Source organism: Pagrus major, chromosome 16 (assembly GCF_040436345.1).
Source record: "Pagrus major chromosome 16, Pma_NU_1.0".
NCBI lineage: Eukaryota > Metazoa > Chordata > Actinopteri > Spariformes > Sparidae > Pagrus > Pagrus major.
The window spans coordinates 13,791,576-13,819,522 of record NC_133230.1 but is presented as its reverse complement, the minus strand read 5'-3'; the positions used below and the strand labels follow the sequence as shown (position 1 = coordinate 13,819,522).

The window sequence follows — 27,947 nt, the reverse complement described above, 5'->3', positions numbered from 1 at the left end:
TTTATGTGTGACAGATGTTGAATATCATATATCAAACCGAAGTGTGTGTCCCCGCACTGGCAGGAGAGTTATTAGATTTGTTTGCTGTCGCTGAGATGTTTCACAAGTTGGTGTTTCGTGCTGTTCTGTCGCCGTCTTCCACAGATCAATATATTGATAGTTGCGTATCAGATGTTTGTGTAGTCCCATCAGCACTTTTCAGACAATAAATCAAAAGAGTATAGAAAGTATGTATTTCCATTCTCCCAGAAAACTTAAGTCTGCGTCTCTATCCATAGTTTTGGCCGAGCAGAGGCTCGCATAAAACTTTTTGAGGTGAAGATTCTTAACTCAGAGAGAGCTGAAGAGAAAATTTAACAGTCAGATCAGGTCACACTGTATCTCACACGCTGTTTCTAATACATATTTTCATGAAGTTACAGAGTCCGATTCTCCTCCTAGAACTTATCGAACAAACTTTTATTCTGTCTAGTCGAGTTCAAAAGATCCATCTTAAACTTTTTCCCTGGATACTGTGGCTCAAGATATTCAGAATTTCGGAAAAAAGAGTCCGGCATCTTTACACACAAGTCCTGTATTGTTTTTATTGAGTATTCGCTTTTAACTTGTGCTCTTGTTGTTCTGTTTTTCCTTTTGAAGCTAAAATGAAATGAAACATGAATATTTATGTGTTACAACTGTTCCCCTCTCCATTAGGTTCGATTACCAGGAGCTCCTCCACAACTCCACCTTCTGTTTGGTGCCTCGAGGTCGTCGTCTGGGCTCCTTTCGCTTCCTGGAGTCGCTACAGGTATAAAAAAATGTGCATATTATTCAAGGCAATACACACCATGAACAATATTCATTATTCAACTCTAGCATGTACACAAGAGATTGCTCTATTTGTGTTTCTGTATGTGCTTTTCTCACTACACTAGTTTCATGTGGGCTTGGCCCAGTTGGAAAAATGCAACAATCAGGGTTTTAGCCACATTGTGTGATAGTGTGATAACAGTTGGGAGGTTGTTTGCTATGTTTCAGCACTGACAATCAGATCTGATCAAACCAAATCCGTCCTGATGAAGCAGATCACCTGCATTTATGACGGTTAAGCTCTTAGTAACTAATAATAACTACAGAAGTAGACGAATTTACGCACAAGGCACAGCAGCCCAACTTCATTTATTATTTAAATGTCCCGACACACTGACAGGATCGGTTTGGATCTAATGTTAATTAATGTTCTGTGGTCGCACACAGCAGGTTCATACAGTGAAACAGCCCTCCTCTTGTAAATCCCGAGCTCCATCAGAGCTGTCTGAAAATATTAACTTCATAAGCTAAAAGTTGAATTCTGCTTCCTCTGGAGAGTTTCCTCTGTCCTGTCAAGTTTACAAGTTTAAATGTGCCACAATATTTGCTGCAGTGGAAACATTTAAAAAGGACAGAAAGCAGCCTGAAAATACTGTGCCATTGACTTTGGACCAGCTTTTCTTTGATGGTCTGTCACAATCGCTTTCTGCTGCCTCAAGTTAGCAACTGACCTCCCCCTCATTTTTAGACCTGGATGCACAGCTGAGCGCAAGTGCATCTGCTACTTGGCTGTGTTAACGTAACTTTGAACAGTGCTTTAACATTCAAACTGTGAACCTCGGACAGAAATGGAACGTTATTTTTTCCCCAAAGTTTGTGTCCATAACCAATTTCAGACTAGTGCTTTGAGAATGAAAAGCTTTGACACATTACCCTCATCTGTCTGAGGCGGCGACTGCCGACCGCAATTAACCAAAACATCTCTGCTTCCACTGTCAGTATAAATGTGCAGGGATTCGTCTTTATTCAATGTTATCCTGCAAACTCTACCATTTACTTCACAAGATCATTGATATTCTGCAAAAGCTGTTTGCGTTGACAAGTATAAATCGTTCACGTACAAATATGCTCCCTGTGTCAAATATAGCAACATAAAACTGACAAGTAATGTTGATGTATACCCTTTGTAAAACTGTCCGTCCTGCATGTATCTTCTCCGATTTCTCTGAGGCCCACATAAACAAACATCTAAAACCTGCTACATACAACATGCCAACACAGCAATCATCAAAACATTAGCTGCAGCATTTCGCTCTGCATAACAGAGAGTGACCAAATTACACCCTCACAGGAAACAGCTCCGATTCAATGAGCTCCAGCTCATATACAGCTCAGTCAACAAGGAAGTGCACAGGATGCAGAATGTTTATGTTCCACAGCCCGTGGTTTATGTAGTCCTCTGGTTATTGACACCTTAATGTTCACATCTGCAAGTGTTTTCCCTCGACCGTTGTGTTGTGTCGACTGCAGATCTCGCCATAAAGGCTTTATTTGCTATTTGCTGGGCCTTTTAAACCAAAATGGGTCCATTAACACACGCTGACGCACACGAGCACACTTATGCAAACACTGTTGTCGTTCATTTCAGTCCATCAGCGAAATGTGCGAGTACACAAACAATGAACCGCAGGCGATGGAGTGATAGAACAATTTAAACCAGTCGGCCCTGCTGCAGTTCTCCTTCTGCCACCCAAGTCGACGTCTCACACCAGTGCAGGAAGCTGTAGTGGCTGTTTTTAGATTCGCCAAACACTGAACTCTCTGGCTGCTACAATGTTCCCTGGCCACACTGCTCTCTGGGGCTGTGTGTGTGTGTGCGTGTGTGCGTGTGTGTGTGCTTGAATGGTCCGGAAGCATCCATAGGAGTGGCAGGCTGCCCCACCGCTGATGTCTGCTGAATGGACAAATCCACACACAACCCACTTGGCTTGGCAGCAGTCATGGTCCCCTTCTCCTCCTGTCTTCTTTCTTTGTCCCCACTCGGTCTTGCCGTCCTCTCTCTTTTCCATTCGAGGAACTTTTCAAGAATTTAGGTTGTGTATTTTTTTTTTTTTTTTTTTAAATTTGGTGCCAGCCAAGCCCACAAAAGACCTGGCAATTACCAGTGTGGTAAGAAACCTCCTGCCAGCTTTCCAGTATACACACAGGCTCACATTTACACACTTCCTCACATACACATTTACTCAAAGCCTCCCCTGTTTTCATCTCCCAATGCAAACAAACCAAAAACAACTGCACAGCACATATAGGATTTCATATTGCCCTACCTCCAGGCAGGGAGGGCTTGACATATTTGAAACTCACCCTCAGAGTGCCTCATCTCTCAGGGAGAGGACTCAGGCGAGCCTCGGGCTGCATTTCAAATTTAGAGGCCTTGGATTATCACTCTGGGAGTCTTTATGTGACCTCGATGTAACCCGCGGCTGATTCTGACACGTACACACACAGACGAGTCGTCCTATTTGCCGGAGTGTCCTTCAGCAGGTCTATTCTCAGATGAAATGCAGGAGCATCGGAAGCCCCCGGTGGGCCGGAGAGAGCGTTTGATCTCCACCATTTTCGGCGGCTGCTGTTCTCTGGTGGTTTAATTAGAAAAAAAAAAAAAAGTGTGTGTGTGGGGGGGGGGGGAATAACACCCAGACCTATCAACACTCCAGACCACAGCAAGTAGAAAGAGGAAGAGAGGATGATGGGATGAGAGTGCAGCCAAGAGGAATGGTAAAAAAGGAGTACAGAGGGAGAAACCGAGAGAGCGAGAGAGGGGGGAGACCAAAGCAAAAAGTGGAACAACATCAAAAACCTGTCAGTAAATGGGGGGATACGGCAACATCAAATATCCACCTCAATAAAGCATGATGCCTCCACGTAGAAACAGCTTCCTCCTCATTCTCCTCCCATCTTCTCATCCCTCGCTTCTTTCCCTCAGTTTTACCGCCTTCCCTGCATTCGTCCCCTCAGTGGTTGTACCTAATTAGTACACAAAGAGTCGGCACCGTCAGCCACATCTGCCTGAGTGACAGTCTCTAACAAACCTTCAGGGGTCCCTGGGAAAAGACGAGATGCGAGTTACTCATTCCAGCCATATAGGGGTCTTACGCACACGCATTGATCATATTATCTGCCCAGCCTGCGATATCACAGCGCCCAAGCAGCTGGGACTGAACTCCTACAGATTGCATTAGATTCATGCAGCTGCAGTATGTCATGTTATGTTGTTTACTGGCAGAGAGGAGCCGGCAGCGAGGGAGGAACCCAGTCAAACTGCAGCTGGTCACAATTAAAATGATATATATGGAATTTTTACAGTGTCCTCTCTATTATATCAGCTGGTTTATCAGAAATCTCTGTCCCCTGAAGAGTCTCTTAATTCTTTGATATGTGTACATGTTTCCAGGCCGCCTGCATCCCAGTGCTGCTGAGTAACGGCTGGGAGCTGCCGTTCTCCGATGTCATACAGTGGAACCAGGCGGTCATCGAGGGGGATGAGAGATTACTACTACAGGTAACAAACAGAGGCATTTACGCACGTTTATTTACAGGCGCACAATTGCACAAACGCACTAAATTAGACACGAAATGTACCATTATAGTATCCAGGGCCTCAGCGTGGCGCTGGGCCATTACTGTACTTTCAAAAATAAAAAATCGATTGGGAACGCGCCACCACCAGCAGGTGGTACGCACAGCAATCCAACAGCACAGAGCAACCACAATGAAACACATATTTAATTGTGTATTTAAAAAAAATAAGTGGTTTATTGATTGTTTTGGGCATTCAGAACAGCAGGTTTCCTTTGGTAAGGCTCAACGTTTATGATTTTTTTTTACAGTTTTTATTGTTACAGTGCCGCATCATACGTACTGAAATATATATTAAAGGAATACCGAGCAATTTTCGGTTTATGTTTTATTTTGGCAGATGCACAAAAGCCGTCGTGCTTCAGTTGTGTTACAAAGTGAGGTCGTCCCGTGTAGAGCAAACCTCTGAAGATGCTTCCAGTCAGAAAAAGAAATGGACAGTACATTCAAATGAGTTGCACCAGTTTAATTAAAGTAAACTGAAAGGATCAATTAAAAATGAAGCTACCAGAGATGGAGTGAGTCACACTTAAAGGCTCGTCAACAAAGGAGGCGTTTCAAGCGTATTTTAGACGCCCGTCTATCAAAACAGTGTGCAGTTATCTACACAGCCGTCTGTTTCCCTCTGTCTGTGCACAACTACAGCGATGACAAGGTTCAAAGTAATTTATTTGTCAGGGTTGCATAACCAGATTGAGGCGTGTAAACTCCTTCATGCTGCACAAACACAGATCATATATGCAGTTATTCATATACATAAACACAAAGTGCATTTTTTTGGTTTGTGTCTGGCTGAATGTAAACAGCAGCAACAAGATGGTGATAATGTGGTCGTCATGATGTCGATCCACTTCGACGCCGTGTGAATTCAGAGCATCAATTATGTAAACACAGAGTCCGTCTATCCTCGTCTCGCGGTAGTCGTGCCCTCATATGGCTCCGAGTGATGCCAAAACACAGGTGACCTACACTCAGCGCAGCGCCTGAATGCATCCTGTGCAGACGCCGACTGAGGAGTGAAGCTGCTGTGCTGCTAATGTGCTGTTTTTGTAACACTGTGTAAACTGTTAAAGCCATCGGGGGAGTTGCAAGTCTCTTTAACATTGTAATTATTTCAAATCATAATTTTCATGCTTCCCAACAGTCAAAATAAACAGAAATAACGGGGATATTTCACATAAAATCAAGGTAGTATGTTTTGTGGCTCACTTCATGTGTTTAGATAAGGAAGGTAGTTTTTTTTGGTAGTTTGTCATTTGTTATTTATTTATTTATTTTGGCTACTTTTAACAAACATCATTTCCTATAAACACATAGACGTTTGCAGGCTGAACGTCACGTTTCGACACAAGAGTTGAGATCATGAGTGGATAGAGGGGCTGTCATGTCTGCAATGACAGCAGAAAGGAGAGATCAAAAGTTTTTAGACAGAGATTACAACTAAAAAGTTGAAAAATGACTTTAGAAGAGAGCTTAAACTTTTGCTAGACCTTTTAGAAAGACAGATGAAAGAAATGCAGAATGAGATTGCATTGAGTTACGGAGGCCAGACGTGGCATGACTCCTGTTCTCTACCTGTATCAAACGGTGTGGTTACAGGTTGGGGCCCCTCTGAGATTAAACACCCACCGAGGCCTTAATCCAGCTTCGGTTCAAAAGCGCTCACTCGCTCATCCTCTGCGTCTCTTCTCACACGCATCCACACGAATAATCACAGAGAGAAAGCAAAGCGTCCGGCTCACTCTCAGCTACAACCTTTATCCGCCTCCATCACGCAAATTGCATCATGTCTCCTCCGCATTGATCCGCTTCGATCTCGGGCTGATAGAGGACACAAATTGGCATTCAGCTAATGAACAAGGAGAAGCCCGCCCCCCACCGAGAGAGCTCAGAGCGGAGACATTTTCAAACTACGGCAGGATTGGATTGAACGAGCCGACCTCATCAGTGGCGGTTCTGCACACCTGCGCAACTCTCACGTGGAAACGCACGTATAACGCACACATTCACACCGTCCACGACCTGAGGTTAAGGAGTGTGAAGCTTTTACACCGGTGGTTGTGTGAGGAAAGGCACTTTAGTCAAACGGAGGATTGTGAAACTGTCCTTCAGATGTCCTCGGAGGAAAGAAAAGACGAAAGTAGAAAGGTTAGGGAGATCGAGAAAGGAGGGAGCAAGGTTAAGAAGTGAAGGGGAAGGGAGGTATGTACAGAAAAAACATAGTGTGAAAGATCAAGGACAAGAATGATGGAAAAAAAATAGATGAGAAAGAGATTTAGCGGCCTCCCGGATTCCTTGACTGGCGCTCATTAGAAGATGGGAGTGCTGTGTAAAGAGAAAAGGGTTTAAAGGAGTCAACTGCTCACACTTTTCTCAGTTAAACATGGCTTTCTTCCACTTTGATTGAGCCGCCGAGCTTAACTCTCTTAGTGATTAAATCAATTTTGGTGATTTACTCGAAACCCCCAATGTAGTCCTTACTAATTAAGGTCTAATTGTCTGAACAATAGATCCTAAATCAGCTCTCTGTCAGATGTGTTTTTTGGGGGGCCAAATTAAGCAGCCGTTCGATGCAGTTTACTCAGTTTTTGATCTCTTAAATGCCATTTCCTCCTTCTTCTTCTTCACCCAGTCTATTTTAAGAGACTTGGCCTTAAAAACACAAGTGGAGCCTTCTGAAGCTTTATTTTCTGTGTTCATTTTAACTTCTTCTCTTTCAATTTCACTGTCTGGTTCCATAACTGCTCTCATCTTTTGTCCTCAGGTGCCATCGACGGTGAGAGCGGTAGGAAATGAGAGAGTGCTGGCCCTCAGACAGAGGACCCAGATGTTGTGGGAGGCCTATTTTTCTTCAGTGGACAAGATAGTCCTCACCACACTGGAGGTCAGCCCCAGCCTTAACACACTCGACATAAAGTATAATGAAATTAACCCACATTTCTTCCTGAAGTACGGTTTGAGAAGCTTGGTGAGTGGCTAACCTACTCGTGGGGCTAGCTGCAAACTACCGTGGCTGGTGAGCTAACTTCTAACGCGAGCTAGCTGGGAACATGCTAGCGCTAGTCAGACACAACATAGCCTCCTGAGCTTTAGATAGCATGTGCCGTGTTTCCCTCCGAGCATTTTGGAGGATTAGTCTCCATTATTTCATTTAAATTTGCTTTTAGTTAGCAAAAAAACAAGCTGCCAGTTAGCATGCTTATTTTTGTTGCTAACAGGACAATGAGTTTACACAGCTAGGCTAATTTAAAAGGAGCTGGTCAGGTTTGCCTGTATTCGTTTTCACACTCCGAGCACATAACCCTGCAAAATGATTAATGATTAATGCTACATTAAGCTGTTTAAATGTGCGTGCAATTTGAGGCTAGCAGTAAAGCTAACCATCTTTGAATAATGTGTGAAGTTTAAAAAATGGCAGACACTTCTTGTAATACCGTTTTTCTCATCGTTCCAACATATCATTGATGTAATATTGGGCTAATTGGTGAATTACTGGAGCTAAGTGCTAACATGAGCATGCTAGTGCTAGTCACACAAGCTCACTGAACTCCTACACAGGCATGTTGTCCTCAGGACTGTAGCCTGTATGATTTTACTCATTAAGGTTTTACTGTAGAGGGGAAAAAATAACCCTGATTGTTTAAAACTAAGAGTTAGCAAACTAGTAAGCTCTGTCGCTAACGGTACAATAAGGTCAGGTAGGATATTCAAAAGTCATAAATGTCCCATTAACTCCTGTTTTTCTTTGGCGCAGCAGTGTATACTTCAGTTGAGGAGGGTTAAATGGAGGTTCAATAAACCGTGATAGCTTCCTCCAGTTTCAGATTTTTCCATTCCTCGGTTCCCCATTAAGGTCAGCACTGTTAGGATGGTTTGCTGGTCAAACACAGGCCTGTCAAAGTTAACCAAAACTGAACTTATTGCAAGAAATTCCACTGGAATGAATCGATTTAACTGGAAAATGTTGCGGTTTTTAAATTATCCTGCTCTGTTTGGCTGTATCACATTGAGTCTTAGCTCCGACCTCCATGCCTGTTTCTCTCTATCACAAACACTTGCGGATAATGTTGCTCTTGGCTGCACACAATTGGCTCGAAAACTAATTGAAACGTTTGATAACTCCTACCATGCAATTCTGTTCAGGAATGTGCAGCAGCATCCAGTGAAAACATCTACAAAAAGAAGCCACTGCTGTAAACACCGGTTTTCTGTTGAACACACAGCCTTAGTTGCTACCTCTCTGTGGTTTACTGCCCGTGTGCTATCATCAGCCCACTCTCAGAAAAGCCTGTCCAACAGAGGTTTTCACATTTGAATCAAACTACCCTTCTATCATTATGATTACGGGGTTGGATCCTGGCCCATGCTTTACATTTCTACTCCTTTTACTATCTCTGCTCTGTGTTGTGTTGGAGGCCCAGGGAACATTTCAAAGCAGTTCACATCTGATCCCCCCCCCCCTGAAGTCTCAGAGAAATCCCCTAATGTATAGAAATTACATAGCATGTTGCACATATCAGTCTCAACCTGCTAGTTTCTGCCTCGCTGTGATCAAATTGTAAGAAGTGTTTCTTTTCCAACACTTGAGAAAAAGTTTCATCTTTGAAAGAGTTATTGCATTATACAGAAGAAACAAAGAGCCGCTTGGATTATTCTACCTTATTTTTCCGCAGTTTTAGCATCCATTCTCTGTCCGTCTTTTGTCTTTGAGTAAGCTGAGAAGAAATGTACTTCAAAGGTAGTTGCTCCAGCTAAGACAAAGTCATTTGAAGGTTAGCCCAAGGGTGAGACGATGCATGAAAGAGAAATCTCCATATATGAGCCTTTTTTTTTGCACACGCTGCCGGTGTCAATTTTAGCACATAAAGAATGTGGGGAAACAACAGATTTAACCCCTCTGAAACCTGAAGAAATCACACAGTGCGCGCCGAGGCTCTGGACTCTGATGTTTATAAAGGCAAGTCTGGCAGCCCCGTAGTGCTGGGGATTTATGCTAGAGATAATAAAAGAGAGGTTCTGGAGGTTGGTGATAAGCTGCTTATATACATACAGCATGCAGAGGGGAACCTCTCCCCATGGGACACAGCTGTGCAGTCAGCCTGAGGTCAGTCAGGCAGAGGCCTTCAGAGCGGATGCCGGTGTTGCTGCTACGTGGACACCTCCTGTTGGTGTATAATAGGAAGTACAGGGAGCATATCATGAGGGATTGCTGGAATATGCAAGTGTGTCAGGTCTCGAGTTGCAGTGGAGTTTACATTTAAGCTCCAAGACACTCATCCAGCGGCTTAAAGGAAAACAACTGAATGTGGTGCAGGCTTATGCAAGATGAGCACACAGCTACTTCACAATGCAAGCGAACCCGTTCACTCTGCCTCTGACAGCCGGTCGTATCTTTTCTTTGCCCTCAGATCATAAAGGACCGCGTGTTCTCTCACATATCGAGGAACAAGTACATGTGGAACTCCCTGCCTGGAGGTCTGCTGGTCCTGCCGGAGTACTCCACTCACCTCGCACATTTCCCTTTCTACTACCTGGGATTAGGTAAACAGACACTTCATTCAAATTAGTCTGCACAACATGTAAATCTTGATTGCGCAGGATGGTGATGGGACTATTATGTCAGGGCTGCGGAGGTAGACACGAGTAATCAACACTCGACCAGGAAATCATAATCAAATATTTAGTGAAGTACTTGTCTGTATTAGTTTTAATTTTGCAATCATGCTTGAATGTTATGTTACAAATAAGGCTTGTTGTTATTCCAGACTATTCAAAGCCACATTTTAGAAAGGTGCAATATGTAAGAATTGGCCAGAACTGAAGCTGCGGTTAGCTAGTTAGCTCAGTCAGCCGTGCAGCTAGCGGTCCAGACTGGGAGCTTGGAGTGTATTACGAGACAGGACAGGCTGGGGCTAGCTGGTTAGCATGCTAACTTCAGCAGATACCTCTAAAACACAACACATAGATGCCTTCGACATAATGTCAGAACTGTTACTTCTTCACATACTGTTTATAATCTTATTTTTTTTATGTTTTAAACTAAAATGTGTTCATATTGCACCTTTAAATTGCACTAATGTTTCTTGATGGACTAATACAGACACACATTTAAATGTTTCTTGTACAGAATACCACGTGTATATTCAAACAGGTTACACAATCTCATCATTTTTTTTTTTGTCGTGACCGTGTTCAGGGGTCAGTCCAGGTCAAGAGTTCACTGCTGTCATCCACGCTGTGTCCCCATTGGTCTCCCAGTCTCAGCCAATCATGAAGCTGCTTCAGGTGGTCTCAAAGTCAAAATACTGCTCACAGGTAAGCAAGACAAACGTTGTGAGATGATGATATAATAATGCAAATGGTAACTTTTAAAACAATATGTCAACACACGTACAAGCTTCCACACCAAAAGTGAAGCTTTAGCAATTAGCTTACCATGATATTTTAATAGGGAAAGTGTATTTAGCCCTACTGGTATTCATGTCGGCAGCCATTTCTTATCAGTCTATCCGTGTTTAACGTAAAATTCCCTTCCCCTGCTTCTCCAGATCATCATTCTCTGGAACAGCGAGAAGCCGCCTCCCGGTCGGAGCAAATGGCCTCCCATGCCCGTCCCCCTCACTGTGACAGACGGCAGGAGGAAGGTGAGGAACAATGCAACTCACACCTCACGCTGGTGCCAGCTCTAACGTCTGACTGACAGCATGACAAACTGTCAGTTGCTCAGTCGCTTTATGCATCTCGCTCTCTCTTACTCTCCATCTCTGTTACTCCATTTCTTTGGTCCTTCTCCTTGATATATATTTCTGTCTCGCTCGCTATCCATGTATATCTGACATGTCCACCGATCCGTGTGGCGTTCGCTTTCACAAATGTCACTCACCCACATTTCTCCTCCGCCTCTCTCTCACTGTCTTGTCTTTTTTTTTTGGACTCCTGAGGCAAAATCTGTAGTGATTCATTCATCTCAGTTACTCAACATGATTTACTGTAACACGATCATCTCTTACTCATTCTCATAATCTTCCCAAGCATGGGCCAGACAACACATAGCCGACTACAGTACCAGAAATGAGCTTTACTACTGTATTTCTCTCTCAGACCACCAGTCGGTTCCTACCTCATGTTGCCATAGAGACAGAAGCAGTGCTGAGTCTGGACGAGGATACAGTCCTGCTGACCAGTGAGGTGCGTATGTAACACGTGTTAAATAAACATACAGCTGAACTGCACACATATAGAAATCAATACTCCTGAAAAAGTTGCAGCAATGTCTGAGCGCCCCATTTCTGCACTTGCAGGTGAACTTTGCCTTCTTGGTGTGGAGGAGCTTCCCTGAGCGGATTGTGGGCTACCCTCCCAGGAGCCACTTCTGGGATCCCTTGAAGCGTGCCTGGGGCTACACCTCTAAATGGACCAACGACTACTCCATCGTCCTGACTGGAGCTGCCTTCTACCACAGGTACGCTGACAGACAGTAGCAATCTACATGGAAAAATGGCATTCAGAGCTACTTATTCTTTGTTTTTTTTTTATATTTTACCTCTTAGTATGCTTTAATTGTTATCTTAAAACAAATAAAAAATGTCTACTGCCATGTAGTGACGCTTTGAGCTGAATGGAGCTATGGTTGTAGACATGTTCCAGGGCCACAACATGTTAAATATACCTCATTAGCAAAATATTGATTAATTCTACACTTAGGGGATTTGTATTACATTTATATTACATGCCATTTCTTCTGGCTACAACTGGATATTTAAGAATGGTGAAAAAGAGAAATATGTCCTGGTTTTGGTTAAAATAACTTGTTCAACACAGGAAACAATCCCCAGTCTCATGTGTGTCAATCCCGTGTATGACCTTCCCGACCACCCCAACCTCATCCCTTGTCCTTTGGGGTTGTAGGATTCATCCTCTGAGACCCATGAATGCCTGTACAGTATTCAACAGCGACCCAGTCGTGAACTGACCGTCTGACCAATGTTGCCATCGCTGTAGCCACATTGCTTGCTTCAGCTAAGAACAGCAAAGGCCATTTTGAGCTACATATGCTCTTATATTTTTTAAGGATTAGTCCCTCGGATGTTTTCATTATAACCTTAAAACAGGCGTACATTTACTGTGCACACTGGTAATGCAACTGAGATCAACAGCTAAAAACAAGGGACGAGTTCATGAATTGCAGCGGCAGCCAGCACAATGACATGGATCCGAACACGAAAAGCAATAAATGACAATCAAACATATTAAGCAGTATCAAGGATAATATGTGTAGGTGTAAGTTCAGGGATTACTTCAAGCAGTTTGATTAATTTGATAAAGCCTGAATTCGATATGTGCAATGGCAAAGACATGTGAGTCTTTTACACAGTGTGAATGTAACTACCTCACATACAGGGTACTTTAGAAGCTGCCGAAACCTTGTGACATTTTCAGACAAAGTGGCCATTTTTTGTCAGCAGTTTCTATGAAAACACCTCCTTGTCATGCTAATTTGAATCTTTTACAGCCCCATTGGTTCGGCCCACTGATATTTGCTAGGCCCATCTGCATTAGCTCAAATGCTTGTTTCACCACTTAAACAGAAAAATGACAATGAGCAGTCAGTTAAAACCTGCCTTTCTCATTGTGAGAACCCTCAATTGAGTCTTTTACATGCAAATTATCTGACTACTTACTCTACATTGTATTAGTAAATTGATGTGACAAATGGCTTTTTCACAATGGGGCTGCTTTGCAAAAAAAAAAAAATCCCCATTAAATATGACAAAATACAACTGACATAAAGTTAATTGTTGTTAATTTTTCTTTACCAAGCACAAAACATATTTAAAAGAAGACAGTGAGAGGTGCCGAGTCTGACAAACAGAATGTAAAATGACGAGCTGAATAGAAAGCGCTACACTTAAATCTCCAAAACGGAAAGAATGGAGAGCATATGTATTGAACCACAGGGATTCAGTTTGTTGTGCACTATAAATATCAAATCCCACCGGCGGTGAAATGGTTAACTCGTCCCAGATACATATCATCAACATACAGCACACCATCTACTCTTCTGTAGATGTTCCCATACCTCTTAACCATACAGTTGCTGGTCGCCTGGCCTCCACCTCAGATAAATTGCGTTTATGCTGTATATTTTTTACATTTTTTTTCTGATGTGCTTGTGTAAAGAGATTTACTGTACAAGAGGCTGGAATTGTGATTAGAGACGAATAATTGTGAGACAGAACATCAGGTTTTGCGCACTGCTGACAGATGGGACAAAATATTCCTGCAAGAGGAATAATGAAGCAATGTGTTTGGTGCAAGATGTGAAAATAACACTTTTTTTTTTTCTTGAAATATAACCTTTTTCTCATCTCTTTAATTACTCCTCTTCTTTACATAAGGATACCCGTGGATGACTGGTACATGACTGAAATGTGAAATAATGATCCTTTAGTCAATTAATTTTTTAATTCAGCGCCATTTAGTCTTTTTAAAGCTAAATAAATTTACACATAGTACATTTTTAGCAGTTGTTTTTCTCTTGTTGTCAAACAGAAAAATGAAAGGGTGAAGAACATCTGCAGCAAAATCACTCATACTCATGTCAAGTGAAAATTGCTTTCTTTATCAACTGTTTATACATCACAGAGAATAAATTGTATTTTTTTACTTAAGGATGCACGGTACAGATTTTTTTTCAGCTAACACCGATAATTACCTGCTTCTCATGGCCGATAGCAATAAGATAACCGACAATTTCACATTTCGTACCTTACATACGAAACCTTACGTTCCTTAAAGTGTTGTAGTGCCTTAGATCGGTCTTGGTCTCAAGATCACTACTTGATGGTCTTGGTTTTGTCTCGGAATTGACCGCATTGTTTTGTGGTCTTGTTTTAGTCTCAGACAAAAAAGACTCTGGAACCAGTCAAGACGACAACTGCAGTGATAGCACTGTATTGAGTAATTGTTTGATACATACTGTACATAATTGTGGTCCCTATGGGAAGAAGAAGAAGAGTCACCCAGAAAACCTCATGCTTGCACAAAAAATTGGATTGCATTAGGTAGAAGTTTAAGTTGATTTCAGGACCTTAGTCTTTGTATTTTTTTAGTATTTTCTGCGATGCTTTTTGATTACTTTATCAGGACATTTCTTATGGTATGCTTAGACATTCACATACATACATATATATAGAAGGGGTGAATGAAGGGAAATGTTTGTCTTTTGTGGGTGTTCTTATGCGAATGTGGATCTTTCAGATCAATTCTAGGAGTGCCTATGGTTTGCATGTTCCACATTTTGTTGTAAGTGTGTCATGCAGTGTGGGACGTGCATTGGTCTTGACTTTGTCTCAACTTCTCAAGGTCTTGGTCTTGTCTGGGTCTCGATACACTCGGGTTTATGTGGTCATGACTACAACACTGGTTCCTAACCTGTAGTTTTTGCACATCTGAGTGTAAGAGAGGATAAAATGTAGTGAGCAAAGATGGATGATTTAATGTCCCTTAGCTCTAGCCTATATTGGCTGTATTTTCACTGATACCAAGAATAACCTGAATGCTTATGTCCCAAGGTATCATCTTTTTTTTAATATTCTAATAACATGTAACACATTCCTGTGTAACACACTTTGACTTACCTACAGGTACTACCACTACCTGTTCTCCCACTACCTACCCCAGTCTCTGCGGACTCTGGTGGATCGCACCTCCAACTGTGAGGACATCCTCATGAACTTCCTGGTCTCTGCTGTAACCCACCTGCCGCCAATCAAAGTGGCCCAAAGGAAGCAGTACAAAGAGTTGCCCAGTCCACAGGTAAGCAGCCATTAGTCTTTTTTTATTTGTGTTCAGGTCACTAGCACTGGATGGTGACTGACTGTATCTTGTTCTACCTCCTAGGGTACAAAGACTGTCCCCTGGGCCAACCCGGAGCACTTCAACCAGCGGCAGGAGTGTGTCAACACCTTCGCCAACTGGTTTGGCTACATGCCTCTGGTCCACTCTCAGTTTCGCCTGGACCCCGTGCTCTTCAAAGATCAAGTGTCTGTCCTGCGCAAGAAGTACAAAGACCTGGAGAGGGCGTGAAAGTGACGGACAGAAAGGCTGGGAAGCATGGAGGTCTGGTCTAGTGGCCTTTTGGACAGTCAAATGGACCAATCAATGGTAGACAGTCAAGATGGAACAGTCAAGACTGTCTGGGATGTGGACAAAGTGGCAGTGTGGTCCATTTGTGAAAAGGACAAAATACAATCATCAGACAGACCCTGGCGGACTGTTCTGGACTTATACATATTAATATGAAGAGAAAGAGGCCTATAAAAGTTCCAGGGGTTTCACATGATTCTCCTTCCTCCATGAGTCTGGTGAGACAACAGAGGACGACATTTAGGGGCGTTGAAAGAGTCTCTGTGATTGGGCCTTTTATTGAGAAAGGACAATCTATATTGGACAGCAACAAAAAAAAGGAACGCGTGTGAACACTGCAGATGACGGTGCTATTGGCGTGACAATGAGAAGGGAATGGCTATGTCACGCCAGAAGCACCCAAGGGACTTGCGTCGGTGCCATGCACTCCACCAGCTGTCAATGTGTGTCCCAGCGTTACTGCGCAGGGACTGTTGCCGTGGAAACAGATCATTTCACATCAAAATTCTAACTGTAAAACCAATAAAATGATTTATAAATGCAAACTCAGGGTGCTACATTTCTTCCACCTACTTGGCACATACCCTCTTTTCAAAGAAGTCCAGGATGTATATATTTTCATCAGAGATTAAAGAAGCACACTGCCTCATGATGCATATCAGTGAGGCCAATTTTAGCATGCCAAGAATGAGATTATCACTCATTTTACTATACTTCATACTGGTCCTGTATACATGAATGAATGTCCTGTGCATTGAACATCCTTCAACAGGTCCATCAGTCGGAACTAGTTCTGCACCTATGCCCATCACCAAGGTGACTTTTTCATATTGCTTTAGGCCAACCAACTGGGGCCCCCTTCTGGAGTCGGACCGGGAGGGGAGCGGGCCATCTAATATGTGGCTAGCCAAGTCTTATTCCATGGGGCTTGGCCCGGCCCACACCAACAAAACAACATGGAGCTGCCACACTGTGGGCCCACTACCACCAGCAAGGACAGGCAATGGTGTCAGGTGCAATGTGTGCCAGGTGGCAGACGAAGGCGGGGACCTGGGCGCCCTGACCGCTGCCATCGCAGACTGTTCCTAGTGACGTGGAACTCTGGGCGCCTCCTTTTCCCAGGTAGCAAATTGTACCAGACACCCAAATTGGGTCAACATACCGTGTGGAATGATGGCACTTGGGTCTGGGCCAGATCTAGCCCACCAGAATAGAATGAACTGTGGCCCAGATTTGGGTGAGTTCTGGTTTATTCGGTTTGCTCTTGGCTGACATGTGTTCATGCTATGGCCTTCAGATCTGGCAAACAGGAGCGGACTGCCCAAGTGCCATTATTCCTTGTGGGTTTTCTAGGCATGACCAACTGGCAAGAGACCCCAAGGCAGACCCAGAACTTGCTAGAGGGATTACAAATCTCATCCGGCCAAGGAACACTTTGGGATCCCCCACGAGGTGCTGGAAAGTGGGAAATACTGACTTAGACAACATATCAGTTATCAAAATGTTCGCAAATCTAATTTTCCGCTGATTTACTAATCATTTCAATTTTACTCCCGACTAAGCATACTACTATTTTCTATTTTCACAATTCATAGAAAATTACCAGGAGCCCACTTCATATTGTGTAAACATATGCAGCTCATATACACTGAGGCAAGCACATTTTCCTATCCAATGGGTACACTGATAACTTGTGGTGAGTAGCATGTCCTTGCTTACACAGAAGAAATCCTGGGATTTTATTTTTTGAGCACGGACTTAAATGGAAAAACCCTTTTGGGCAGATTGAATTAGCTGTGAAATGATTCCAGATACAATTACACCAATCAAAAGCAAAGCTCACTCACACGTCCCCTGTGTTTTTGTAACTCTGGGATTGTCTTTGATGCCGTGTTGTAGTGTGGGAGCACTACACTGATGAGCCGTTGGTATGTAAAGGAAGGATAAATACACGGGTCAGGGTCAGAATATGCATCATTTTGTGTTGGTGGATACGCCTCGATGTATTTATACATCATCTCCATTGTGAAGGAGATCATGCAGTCCCACGTTGGCCCTTAAGGGTTGGAACTGAAACAATGGAGCTCATACCGCAGTCTGAGCCAGCAAATCCTGAATTCAGAAGCAGGACTTTAAAATATATGCTCAGAATGTTTTATTTAAAAAAGTTTATTTTATACAAAACAGAAATGACCCAGTGGGTTTATCTTTCGTCCAACAGTTTACAAAAATAAATTCACAGGCAAGCACGTCTCAGCACCCTCGGGGTAAACAGGTGCGCTGTCTAGCACTCAGGAAGCTAATCTCATTAAGCACATGCGCGCGCACACACACACACACTTTTGTACAAAGCACCTGAGATACATAGCTGCCAAGGGGCTAATTTGAATGCTGAACCCATAGTGTTTTTACAACTGACAGAGCTTAATAAGGGCAATTGTTCCTATTGTAAACACAGTCACAAGATCAGCTTCTGTGCTTTCTGCAATTACCTGCAATGAATTCAAGTCTGTTTGGTGTCAAGTCAGCACCCAGGGGCAAAACACCATGAATACAGTGTTTTAAGAGAACTTGTGTTTTCACCTGAGGCATTACAGGTTTTCTACTCATTATCTAAATAGTATGAAAACAGGAGTCTGTAACTTATTTGAATAAACACATAGTGACAAAATAACAGCTTTCTCTTGGAAAACAAAAATTGGGTTGTCAGCTGCCTCGTACGAATAGAAAATGATTCCTGGAGCTGGAGTGTATCAGGCTGACACAAGCTTCTTTCATCCTTTCTCATTTTGTTTCCCCCCTCAACAACTTCGATATAATACATAGTAAACAGCAGAAGTTCGTAGGTGAACCACGAGTGAATTGTGAGTTTCAGTGAAGAAGTGCCAGCGAAAAGGTGGTGTGGAAGTGGAAGGTCCCATGTTCAAAATCCAACAGAAATTCCCTTATTTCACCTGGTCTTGGCCATCATGCAGGAATGCTCTCTCTGATAGGATCTAGTGGAACTATCATTTCCTGAGCGTCAGCATGGCGTTGACATCCCACAGCAGGTTCCTCATCTGATCCATCAGAACCTTCATCTCCTGGTTCTTCTGACGGACCTTCTGCAGGTTAACCACAAGACATCCATTAGTAAAACATCTTGAAAGCACCACAGCTTTAGCATTTACCATCCTTACAATCTTAACAAACCAGGACAGAACCTAGTTTACTCTGTGTAGACATGAATCAATAATTGAGGCTTATTAGGATTATAGCTGCTGGAGGATTTTGAGAGTAAAAAAGATTATTTTTAACTGGTTTGCTACTGCTATATTGTTGAGTAATCAAACAGGCTTACAACCTCAAGCCAGCATCTTCCACAATTTTGCCACCAGCTGCCTGGTGGCACCTTATAAAACCTACCAAAATCTTCATCTAGCTGGAATATTGGCTTTAATGTTTATAAAACAACACCCTGTCTCTTAACATTTACTTAAGCTGCACATGATGCTTTTTATGTTTCTGCATGTCATCCATACCCTTGATCTGTGTCATCACTGCCACCTAGAGGCATTTGCAGGGGGCTTGCTTACTTAAAGCTAAATATTTAGTCTTGCTTTGTGTTCTTTCAAAGCCTGATGGGAAGCCTACTTTAATTTTTAAAAGCAATAAATAGAAATAACAATAAACAATAGAAATAAATAGTAGCCTGAATAGCTTGGTAGTAATATTGTGTTGCCTAAGTAGGCTTTATTGAAGCAACAGTGTTGCTTAAATATCTGCCAAAATGAGGCATATTCCACCAATTTGTAATTACTTTTCGTCATATATCTTATGCATCACTGCATGGCTTACTACAGGAAAACTACTAACTGCATTATAATCTGACAGCAGCAAAGGGAGAAGCAGCTATCTTCACTCACTGCTCTAATGCAGAAAAGAACTAAATGTGAATTATTAATTGTGACAAAAAGAAAACAGGAACATACCTCTAGAACCTCTTTTCTCTCCTGGTTGACAGCAGGACTGCAGGGCTCCACTCTGACAGACACCAGCTCCTCCCCAACATATGGCAGAAGCTGAGGATGCAAAATACATACAAAAAAGATTTGTTTGTTTTTTCCCAGTCCTGTCTTTAAATGCGTTTGTGTTTAACACTGAAAGAAGACTGAGTGTAAGAGAAGTATGCACTCCAGTTTTGCAAATACAGAAAGAGTAAAACTTCTTGTTAGTGTTGTATTATAGGTGTTTCAAACTAGCCTGGCATCGCCCCAATCAATTCATTTTCGATTTCCAACCGGTGCACAATGAAATGCCTCTGGATGCAATTGGATTAGCCTCGAAACCAATCAGAACAATGACAAAAGACCTAGAACCAATCAGAAATCTGTGACGACACACTTAATGGCACGTGCATGTTGGGGTGGCTCTTGGTCACGTTTTTAAGCAGGAACAATAACTTTGGCCTGGTCACAAAAAACTTTCTCAAACTACAGCCTAACAGTAAAATACAACAGACAGACCTGCAGACAGGACGCACACAACTGGATAGACCTACAACCAGTCAGAGCAGTAAAAGATGTGGGATGTGTGTCTTTCATGAGCTTGGCAGATTTGTCTGGTTCCCAGGTTAGTAATTATCATTATCATCATTTCCTGAAAAGGCTGAATATTTGACACATGATATCTAATATCTAAACAGAAATTTCCGGCTCCTTCCTGACCTCTGCTGGCCCCTCCTGCAGGTCGGAGGTCATCTCGACACAGCGTTCGTACAGGAGACGGAGCTTTCTGAACAGCAGGGCGAGCTGCCGCAGGTGTTCCTGGAGCTTCCCGAAGCGGTCCTGGTACATCGCCTGGCTCTGGGTCACACCGTTAGGAAGCTAAATCAAAAGACACACAGCGTCTCTCATCAGTTTGTGTCTCATCAAGTGTTGTTAACATTTTGGTTCAGATGGCAGTGTAATGTGCAGATATCAAGATTAGTCTGGGGCAGAAAACAGCTTAAACTTGACTCATTTTCTTACGTTTTCTTTCCATTTCCTGTTAAGTCAGAGGTTGATACTGTAAGACACAGTGCAGAATGTTTCTCTGTGTGTATTTTTAGATATAAGAACATTTAGATTCTGATGTGTCACTCTTGGGTTTAAATGCATGACGTGTCCCTGGTCCTGATGCTGAGAGTTTAGCATGCAGGAAAAAAAACAGACTCCATTTAATGCGCAACGACAAGCAGGAAGAGGCGAGTTATACACAGAGACACACAGGGAGACACAATTAGAGACACAGATCAGCTGGAGATGGAGAGGTGAGTGACACAGATGCTGACAAGAATGCCAAGCAGATACGCCAGAGAGGAGGATGGGACAAATCCAGACTGACAGACGACAGAGAAACCCTGCACCAGCAGCCATTCAGTTGACATCCACACAAACCTGATAGGGAGATCGTATTTTACAATACGACAAAAACAAAACAAAAAGAGACATTTTGTAAAGTAAAACCTAAACTGTGAACTATGACAGCAATACTGAATTATAATAATCTGTCCCACACATCTATGTAAATAGAGGTGGACAAATTGTGTCACAAAAAAACTTATCTAAAACAACTGTAACAATCTAGTCATAGCCAAACATTTGTAGGCTCCAGTTTCTCCAACGTGAGCATTTGCCACTACTGAACATTTAAATAATGATTCCTGTATTTTTGTTTTGTTCAGATAAAATAAGCAACTGCGTAACAACACTGGAGGCTCTACAGTCTGCAACTGTCTTTGTTTTCTAAAAACTCCTAGACAAAATAATAAAAAAGTTTTGTTTTGAGACACAACGGAGGTGCTCAGAATCATCTACATTTCCTAAGAAACTGTACCAGACCAAAAGTTATGGTCTAAAGTCCCTTGGTCAATCACTATAACAGTGGATCCTACAAAGGTATTCACAGAATAATAGCATCTCATACAGAAACAGGGTGTGCTCCCTGTTGTGTTAGCTATCTTAAAGTCTTATGTCCAGTACCTGCGTAGCTCTTGTGATCTGGAAGATCTCCATGGTGCGTGTGACAATGTCCTGAACAGTCTCCTGTCCGATCCGACAGAGGAACACCGGGGAGATCTCCCTCAGGGCTCCCTGCGGGGGCATGGGCTGCTGCCCTGGGGCTGAGGCACCACTGGGGGGCAGGTGGGGCTGCTGCTGCTGAGGGGGCATCCCTGCCATCCCTGGCTTCTGGGGTAACGAGGCTGCCATCATTAAATCAATCTATTGGGGAACATTTAATAGGAACATAAAGGTGATAGCTTGACAAAGAGCCCAACCATGTTGTTGTTTGAGTAGTCTGAACTTCATTCACTGGAATAACTGAAAGAGCTTCAAAATGACAGTAATACTAATTTCCTGAAGATGTAACGTTACTTTATCTACTATGCGTAAACTTCAACTGTTAGCAAAACCCACAACTTCTATTCTCGTACGCACTAAACTATTAAACACAGTTTCTGGTGACTGACCAGAGCTAATCTTTGTGGCTAAACAGGCTAGCCTTAGCAATTTTCAATGGAAAGGCTCATAGAGAGGCAAGCTAGTTAGCTATTAGCCTGCTAGCTAGCCGGCGGCGAGTGCTGAAAACAGCTTACCTAAATCAACTTCCTGTGAGAAAATGCTGTCCAAATATCTCCGGCTCGCTGCAGTAGCTGCCCAAAATAACGTCTGTTTGATTTATTATTTTAAATACGACATAATGAGACCGTCCCGCTGATTTCTTTCAGCAAGCGCTGCACGTTTTTTGTTTTCATTGCGTCACTTCCGGGTAGAGAAGGAGCCATGTCCCACCACTAGATGGAGCCAAAATGGAGACAGTGGGCCAACCTCACTACAGCACAGCAGTCATGGATGTATGCAGAGGTGTTCTCAGATCCTATACATAGTTTTCTGAGCTATATAAATAAAAATGATTTTAATTGATTTACATGAGCAAAAGTAGCACTACCACAGTTTTTATTCCACTACATGTATTTGATAACTCGAGCAAGTAGTTACTTTGCAGAGTGTGCGCAGCGCCAAACCAAGGTAGCACAGTTTAAACATACATATAGTATACATATATGTATGTATAATTTACTTATACTTGGACTTTTGATACTTAAGTACATTTATATCAGATACTAAAGGAATTTACTCAAGTAGAATTCGAATGGGTGACTCACTTTTACCAAAATTTCAACACAATGTCTTTAACCTCACCCAAGTACGCCCTTTATGTACTTTTCCATTACTGCTCGTGAGATTTTTATAGATATAATAGCATGCAAAATACCTGCAAGAAACAGACTAACATTTAATATATATTTAGAATATTATTACTTGGCTATAATATAGATGAAATGTGAAATAAGCAACATTAAGTGTGGCTACTTTTACAGTGCTCTACAATATTATATCCTGCATACATTTTTAAAAGAGTCACTCAGTTACGCATCAACCCACCAACTCTTTTAGCACTGACCGCTGCAACGAATCTATATCCCGACCTACCAAGATGTATTTATTTAAAACTAAACCACTGTTTTATAGAGTAAAGTGAAGAGATCATATAAATAAAGCACTAATAATGGAGTTGAGTGGAGGTCATTAGAGTGTTATTTTATTTCCTTGAAGCCCGGCCAGCCAAATGACGTTCATTAATGCCAAATCATTCATTGCCTGTGATTTATCGTTGAGTGTTTTCTATAGCAGTTAAACCTTTGACTGATCAGTGTTTACTTAAGATGAAAGGTTTCTGCCGTTGTGACTGGCAAAAAGTTTTAAGGAAGTAGATTTTGTTTTTCTTGTGATGTGGTTTATAGCCTCAAATGCCCTTCCTGTTGCCCTTAGGTAACGTGAGAAACATGAGTCAGTACTTGATAAGCTAAAGGTTGAATTTCTGTACACATTATTTCTCCGTGTCAGGGAAAATTTCTGTGTGCAAGAAAAAAAAAAATTGAAAAACTGTTTGCTTCTATTTTCAAGGCCAGAATTGATTGAATTGAGTGCAAAGAAACCAGCAAGAACAGAACAAAGAATCAGAATAACAACTTCTAAATCGACTGTGAGGCTGTTTTACTCTCCCCTGCTCGGCTGCACCTTGATTTGACTCTGCTGGGATGTTTTTCTTCTGCTCCCCTTGCTTTGTTTTTGTACTTCACTATTTTCATAATTGTTTATTCACTGTAGATCTTCAGCTTGAACTTGGTTAGTATCCTGAATGGAGATTTGGTTTGCAGGCAGGCGTTAAAGACAGAGGTCACTGGAAGTCACTGATGGCGCTGAACAGCAGGGATGGTCAAAGAATGAAGCGTTTTAGACACATTTGAACATATTTTGACCTGACAATATTATTCTATTATTTATAACTCTCCACTACACATATATTTTTTTATTGTGTGTATTTAATTTAATAACTCTTTTGAAAGCTCTTACAGATAAATTAGAGGTACCAACAGGGTATTACTGTCCTGATTGCATCCTTTGCAGTTATTACTTGCTTGAAATAACATCACAGGAGACGTTATTTTAATGTTAATGTTTTTTAAACTCCTCTAAAGGCTTAAAGGAAAAGTTCACCCAAAAATGACAACTCAGTCATTATCTACTCACCCCCTTGCCGGTGGAAGATGTGTGAAGTTTTGCGGTTCATAAAACATTTCTGGAGCTTCACAGAAAAAGAGCATTTTCGTAAACAGATGAAGTCGATGGGGACTTGTTTTAAAATGTAAAAAACAACTAAAAACAAAGTATAAAATGGCACAAAAAGGAGAATACTGCAACACTGTTTTGCTGTGAAGCTCCACAAATGTTTTGTGGACTGCAAAACTTCACCCGGCTTTCCGTCAGCATGGGGGTGAGAAGATAATGACAACATTTTTGGGTGAAACTGTCCTTTAAAAAAACAACAGCTTGTACAGCTTTTATCTGCTTCCGTCATTTGTTACCATCATCAAGTCTTTAGTTTATGACCAAATATCTGCAAAACTAATGACATTCCCATCAAACTCACCTGTACTTTGTGTATCGCAAATTAGCAAATGTTAAACTAAGACATGCTAAACTAAGATGGTAAACAAAGGTCAACATGGCTTGTTTACTCTTGTAAGAATGAAAATCAGTCACGTCATCTGTGTTCAGTTTTCTCTTTTCACCTTGAGGAGCAGCACGATCATGAGGAATTCGACATCTCGTCTCGTAAGAAGGATCCTTCTTCAGTTTATGGTTTTGAAACTGTTCATGCATCATCCATTATTTACTTTTGTAGAAATGTACTTTTGAGTTTACAGAAACTTTATTGTCTTTCTGAGCATCAAATGAAATATTTACAAGACCCTTCCCTCTACTTATTGCATTCTCTCACCGTCATGGAGAAGCAATGAAACCCTACTTTACGCAATCATTAACTCATCAGATAAAGATGTCACACAAAAGGGGCCAATAACATAGAAGATATCAGGGCAAGGCAAGGAAGACAACAGTGTCATGTCAAATTCTTGTACTAGATTCTGAGACGATCCTGCGAAACATATGTAAGAAAAAAAATATATAGGGCAGCAGATTAAATATGCAGCAGTTGCAGTAGTTTCCGGTATCACTGATGATGGGGCATTGGCTTATCTGAAGGGACAGTAAAATGTCTGATACCAGGAAACATGCAGCACGGCGATCACATGGCTGATAAAGCATGACAAAGGCTTGGCTGTGCTCACACAGCTACCAGCACAACCAGTTTTCCCTCTCTGGTTTTTAGGTTGTGTGGTGATGCGGGGAGGAAAGTGTGTTATGGTTTGCATTGGGTTACTTTTGGACTGTCATTATTAAAATGGTCCCAGTATTTCTGAGTCCGCACCTTTCCTTCAATCACCTGCATATGTACACATGTTAAGCAGTGAATTTGTGGGGTCCAGCAGGGTGGACTAAAGTGCTTGCTTAACGTGAGAACTTATCACTTGAAGCCTTTCTTCCCCACCCTTCCCTCTGACATCTTTAACCTTATAAAATCAAAATGAGAGGGATTGTCTATGTACTTTTCCTTTTGTTACATTTTTATGGGAAGATACATTTTACTCACCAAAGGTATGTTATTTCCAGGATTGGTTATTTCATGTAATGCTAATATTGAGGGATGGTTGAAACAAAGGCCCGTACCAAAGTGTTATTGTTATTTCATGCATAAGTGCAATGAGGCTGTCACATCCTTGCTTTGTTCCTTTGGAGGTGATAAGATGCCAGTTTTTAGTTTTTGTGCACACTGGATATCAAAAATCAAACACAGCAGAGGGAGAAACATTCCTTTCTGATTGCTTCAGTTGTTCCAACGGCTCCTGGCAGCCGTTGGTCAACAGACAAGGTGAAATCAAACGTGCCTTTTCCCCAAAATTTTCATCCAAATAAAGTCCAGTGGGACGGAAAAATGTCAAAGTGAGCAAAACAGAATTCTTGTGTTATCAGAGTAACCCTGCGGCGGTGAGTTTCTGTGGTTACGTACATCTGTAGGTGAGTTGCCTTATCGTATCACATCAATTTCCATTTTCTGCACTGGAGTTTATCTGGGCCTGGTTGAAAGTGAAAAGTGAAATATGAAGAAGCACGTTAGTTTCTGTTTCCATCAAACTGCACGGCAAAAAAATAATGATTACAAATTGCCAGAAGATAGAAGTAGTTTTTCCTTTGACCCCGGGTCATTGTATCCTGTTCAATTATAATCTTTTAACTGTAATTGATTACAAAGTGGCACAGCTCTGTGTGCTCACTAGTTGTAGAGCGGAGGAAAACAAACTTTCAGAGGTTGCTCAGTGTTTCCTTCTAAGACTCCACAGATTACAGATTGTACTTGTATTTGAATGTACCTGCTGCTACCTAATTTCCCTTCGGGGATTAATTAAGTTATCAATCTATCTATTACACTGTGAATTCTCATTATCAATAATCTGGTACTCACTGTTCAACTCAGTTGCCGCCTTTGAAATTTGAGCTTTGTCAACTTTTTTTTTTAAGAAATTGGTGATGGACAGACAGACACGTACAGACAGAAAGCCAGATGGAAGGACGGACAGACGGACGGATGCACGGACAGATGGACAGACAGAAGGACGGATTGACAGAAACACAGACAGACAGACAGACAAACGGATGGACAGACAGATAGATGGACAGACAGATAGATGGACGGATTGACAGAACGACAGACACGTACTGACAGAAAGCCAGGTGGACGGACGGACAGATGGACAGACAGAAGGACGGATTGACAGAAAGACAGACAGACAGACAAACGGATGGATGGACAGACAGATAGATGGACCACAAATGAACAGACAGACAGATGGATGGATGGATGGATGGATGGGCAGATCGATAGACAGACATAAAAATGGATGCATGGACAAGTGGACACACAGATGGAAAGATGCACAGACAGACAGAAAGGCAGATAGACGGACAGACAGATGGACGGACTGATGGGCGGACGGACAGACAGGCAGATGGACAGCCAGAGGCGGATAGACAGATGGAGGGACAGAAAGAAAGACAGGCGGACAGGCAGACAGAAGAAGGGACAGACAGACAGACGTATAAGCACCTGGCAAAATACTCAAAACTGCTGTGGACCGGGGCATAAAGTGTGTGAAGGGGTCAGGCCCCTACTGTCGGCCCCCTTAATGGTCGCCCCACTGTTGTGCTGACAAAAATCTGTCCACAGACAGACAGACAAATAAACACCTGCAAAACACCCAAAATACAGCAGATGTCTCCAGGAGCACATTTTACCAAGATAACACACCATAAACACACACAGACGTGTGACAGCAGCAGCAGCCGAAGCTGCTGAAAAATAAAGGTGTACGCGGAACTCCCAGCCCTGTTATCATGATCCTTAACAATCTATTTAAGCAGAGATAATGTGGTAATATGATATGGTGCTACTTTATAATGTGGGACGATCTCCTCAACATTTATTCATCGTGGTGCTTTAACCTCCAGGGTTGAACAGGTAAAAACAAGGTGTGACCCTAGCTTTAGAAATGACGTTCAGTACGACATACTTTTGACAAACTACAGTGTGAGGTTTTCTCATGCTGTAATTCAAATTTACATATCAGATTCATTCACTTGTCTGCTCTCTCTTAGCAGTAATGCTGCTCCAGATTACTGTCAGTGCATTTTTTTTTTCATTTTTCTTATCAGCATCAGTGTTATGGAGGGCCGACAGGTATAAAAGGAGGGATGTGAAGGTGGGGACAGCCATAAAGAACGAGGGGAGGAAGAAACTGAAGCTCGGGATGGAGAAAACAAGGATGCTCGTGCTCTGTGTCTGTTTGACCGTCATGTCAGTGGGCTGCGCTGAGGTAAGGGACACTT

The 27,947-nt window shown here is 42.2% G+C and overlaps 2 protein-coding genes across 4 annotated transcripts in view; one reads left to right on the top strand and one right to left on the bottom strand.

The window, feature by feature from the left end:
- ext1c (exostoses (multiple) 1c) overlaps window positions 1-16,124 on the top strand; it is a 90,882-nt gene extending 74,758 nt beyond the window's left edge. Inside the window, exons 3-12 of the mRNA XM_073484341.1 lie at window positions 697-790; window positions 4,247-4,354; window positions 7,196-7,315; window positions 9,840-9,972; window positions 10,628-10,746; window positions 10,980-11,075; window positions 11,533-11,619; window positions 11,733-11,893; window positions 15,078-15,249; window positions 15,334-16,124. Of these exons, the coding sequence (XP_073340442.1) occupies window positions 697-790; window positions 4,247-4,354; window positions 7,196-7,315; window positions 9,840-9,972; window positions 10,628-10,746; window positions 10,980-11,075; window positions 11,533-11,619; window positions 11,733-11,893; window positions 15,078-15,249; window positions 15,334-15,519 (1,276 nt within the window). The 3' untranslated portion in view covers window positions 15,520-16,124. The remainder of the gene's footprint in view (window positions 1-696; window positions 791-4,246; window positions 4,355-7,195; window positions 7,316-9,839; window positions 9,973-10,627; window positions 10,747-10,979; window positions 11,076-11,532; window positions 11,620-11,732; window positions 11,894-15,077; window positions 15,250-15,333) is intronic.
- Window positions 713-22,340, bottom strand: LOC141011112 (mediator of RNA polymerase II transcription subunit 30). Of its 3 annotated transcripts, XR_012180217.1 has the most exons (6): window positions 22,196-22,340; window positions 21,582-21,821; window positions 20,286-20,444; window positions 19,551-19,640; window positions 18,534-18,683; window positions 713-784 (listed from the first exon to the last, which is right to left on the bottom strand). XR_012180217.1 is itself a non-coding variant. In XM_073484342.1 (5 exons), the coding sequence occupies exons 2-5, from the start codon at window positions 21,810-21,812 to the stop codon at window positions 18,588-18,590; spliced, it is 576 nt and encodes a 191-aa protein (XP_073340443.1). In that variant the 5' UTR covers window positions 21,813-21,821; window positions 22,196-22,340; the 3' UTR covers window positions 17,739-18,587. The 3 variants fall into 3 exon arrangements, 2 of the variants coding, with proteins under 2 accessions (XP_073340443.1, XP_073340444.1); XM_073484342.1 differs by lacking the exon at window positions 713-784 and having other exon boundaries at window positions 17,739-18,683; XM_073484343.1 differs by lacking the exon at window positions 713-784 and having other exon boundaries at window positions 17,739-18,680.
- Between the last annotated feature and the right edge of the window lie 5,607 nt (window positions 22,341-27,947).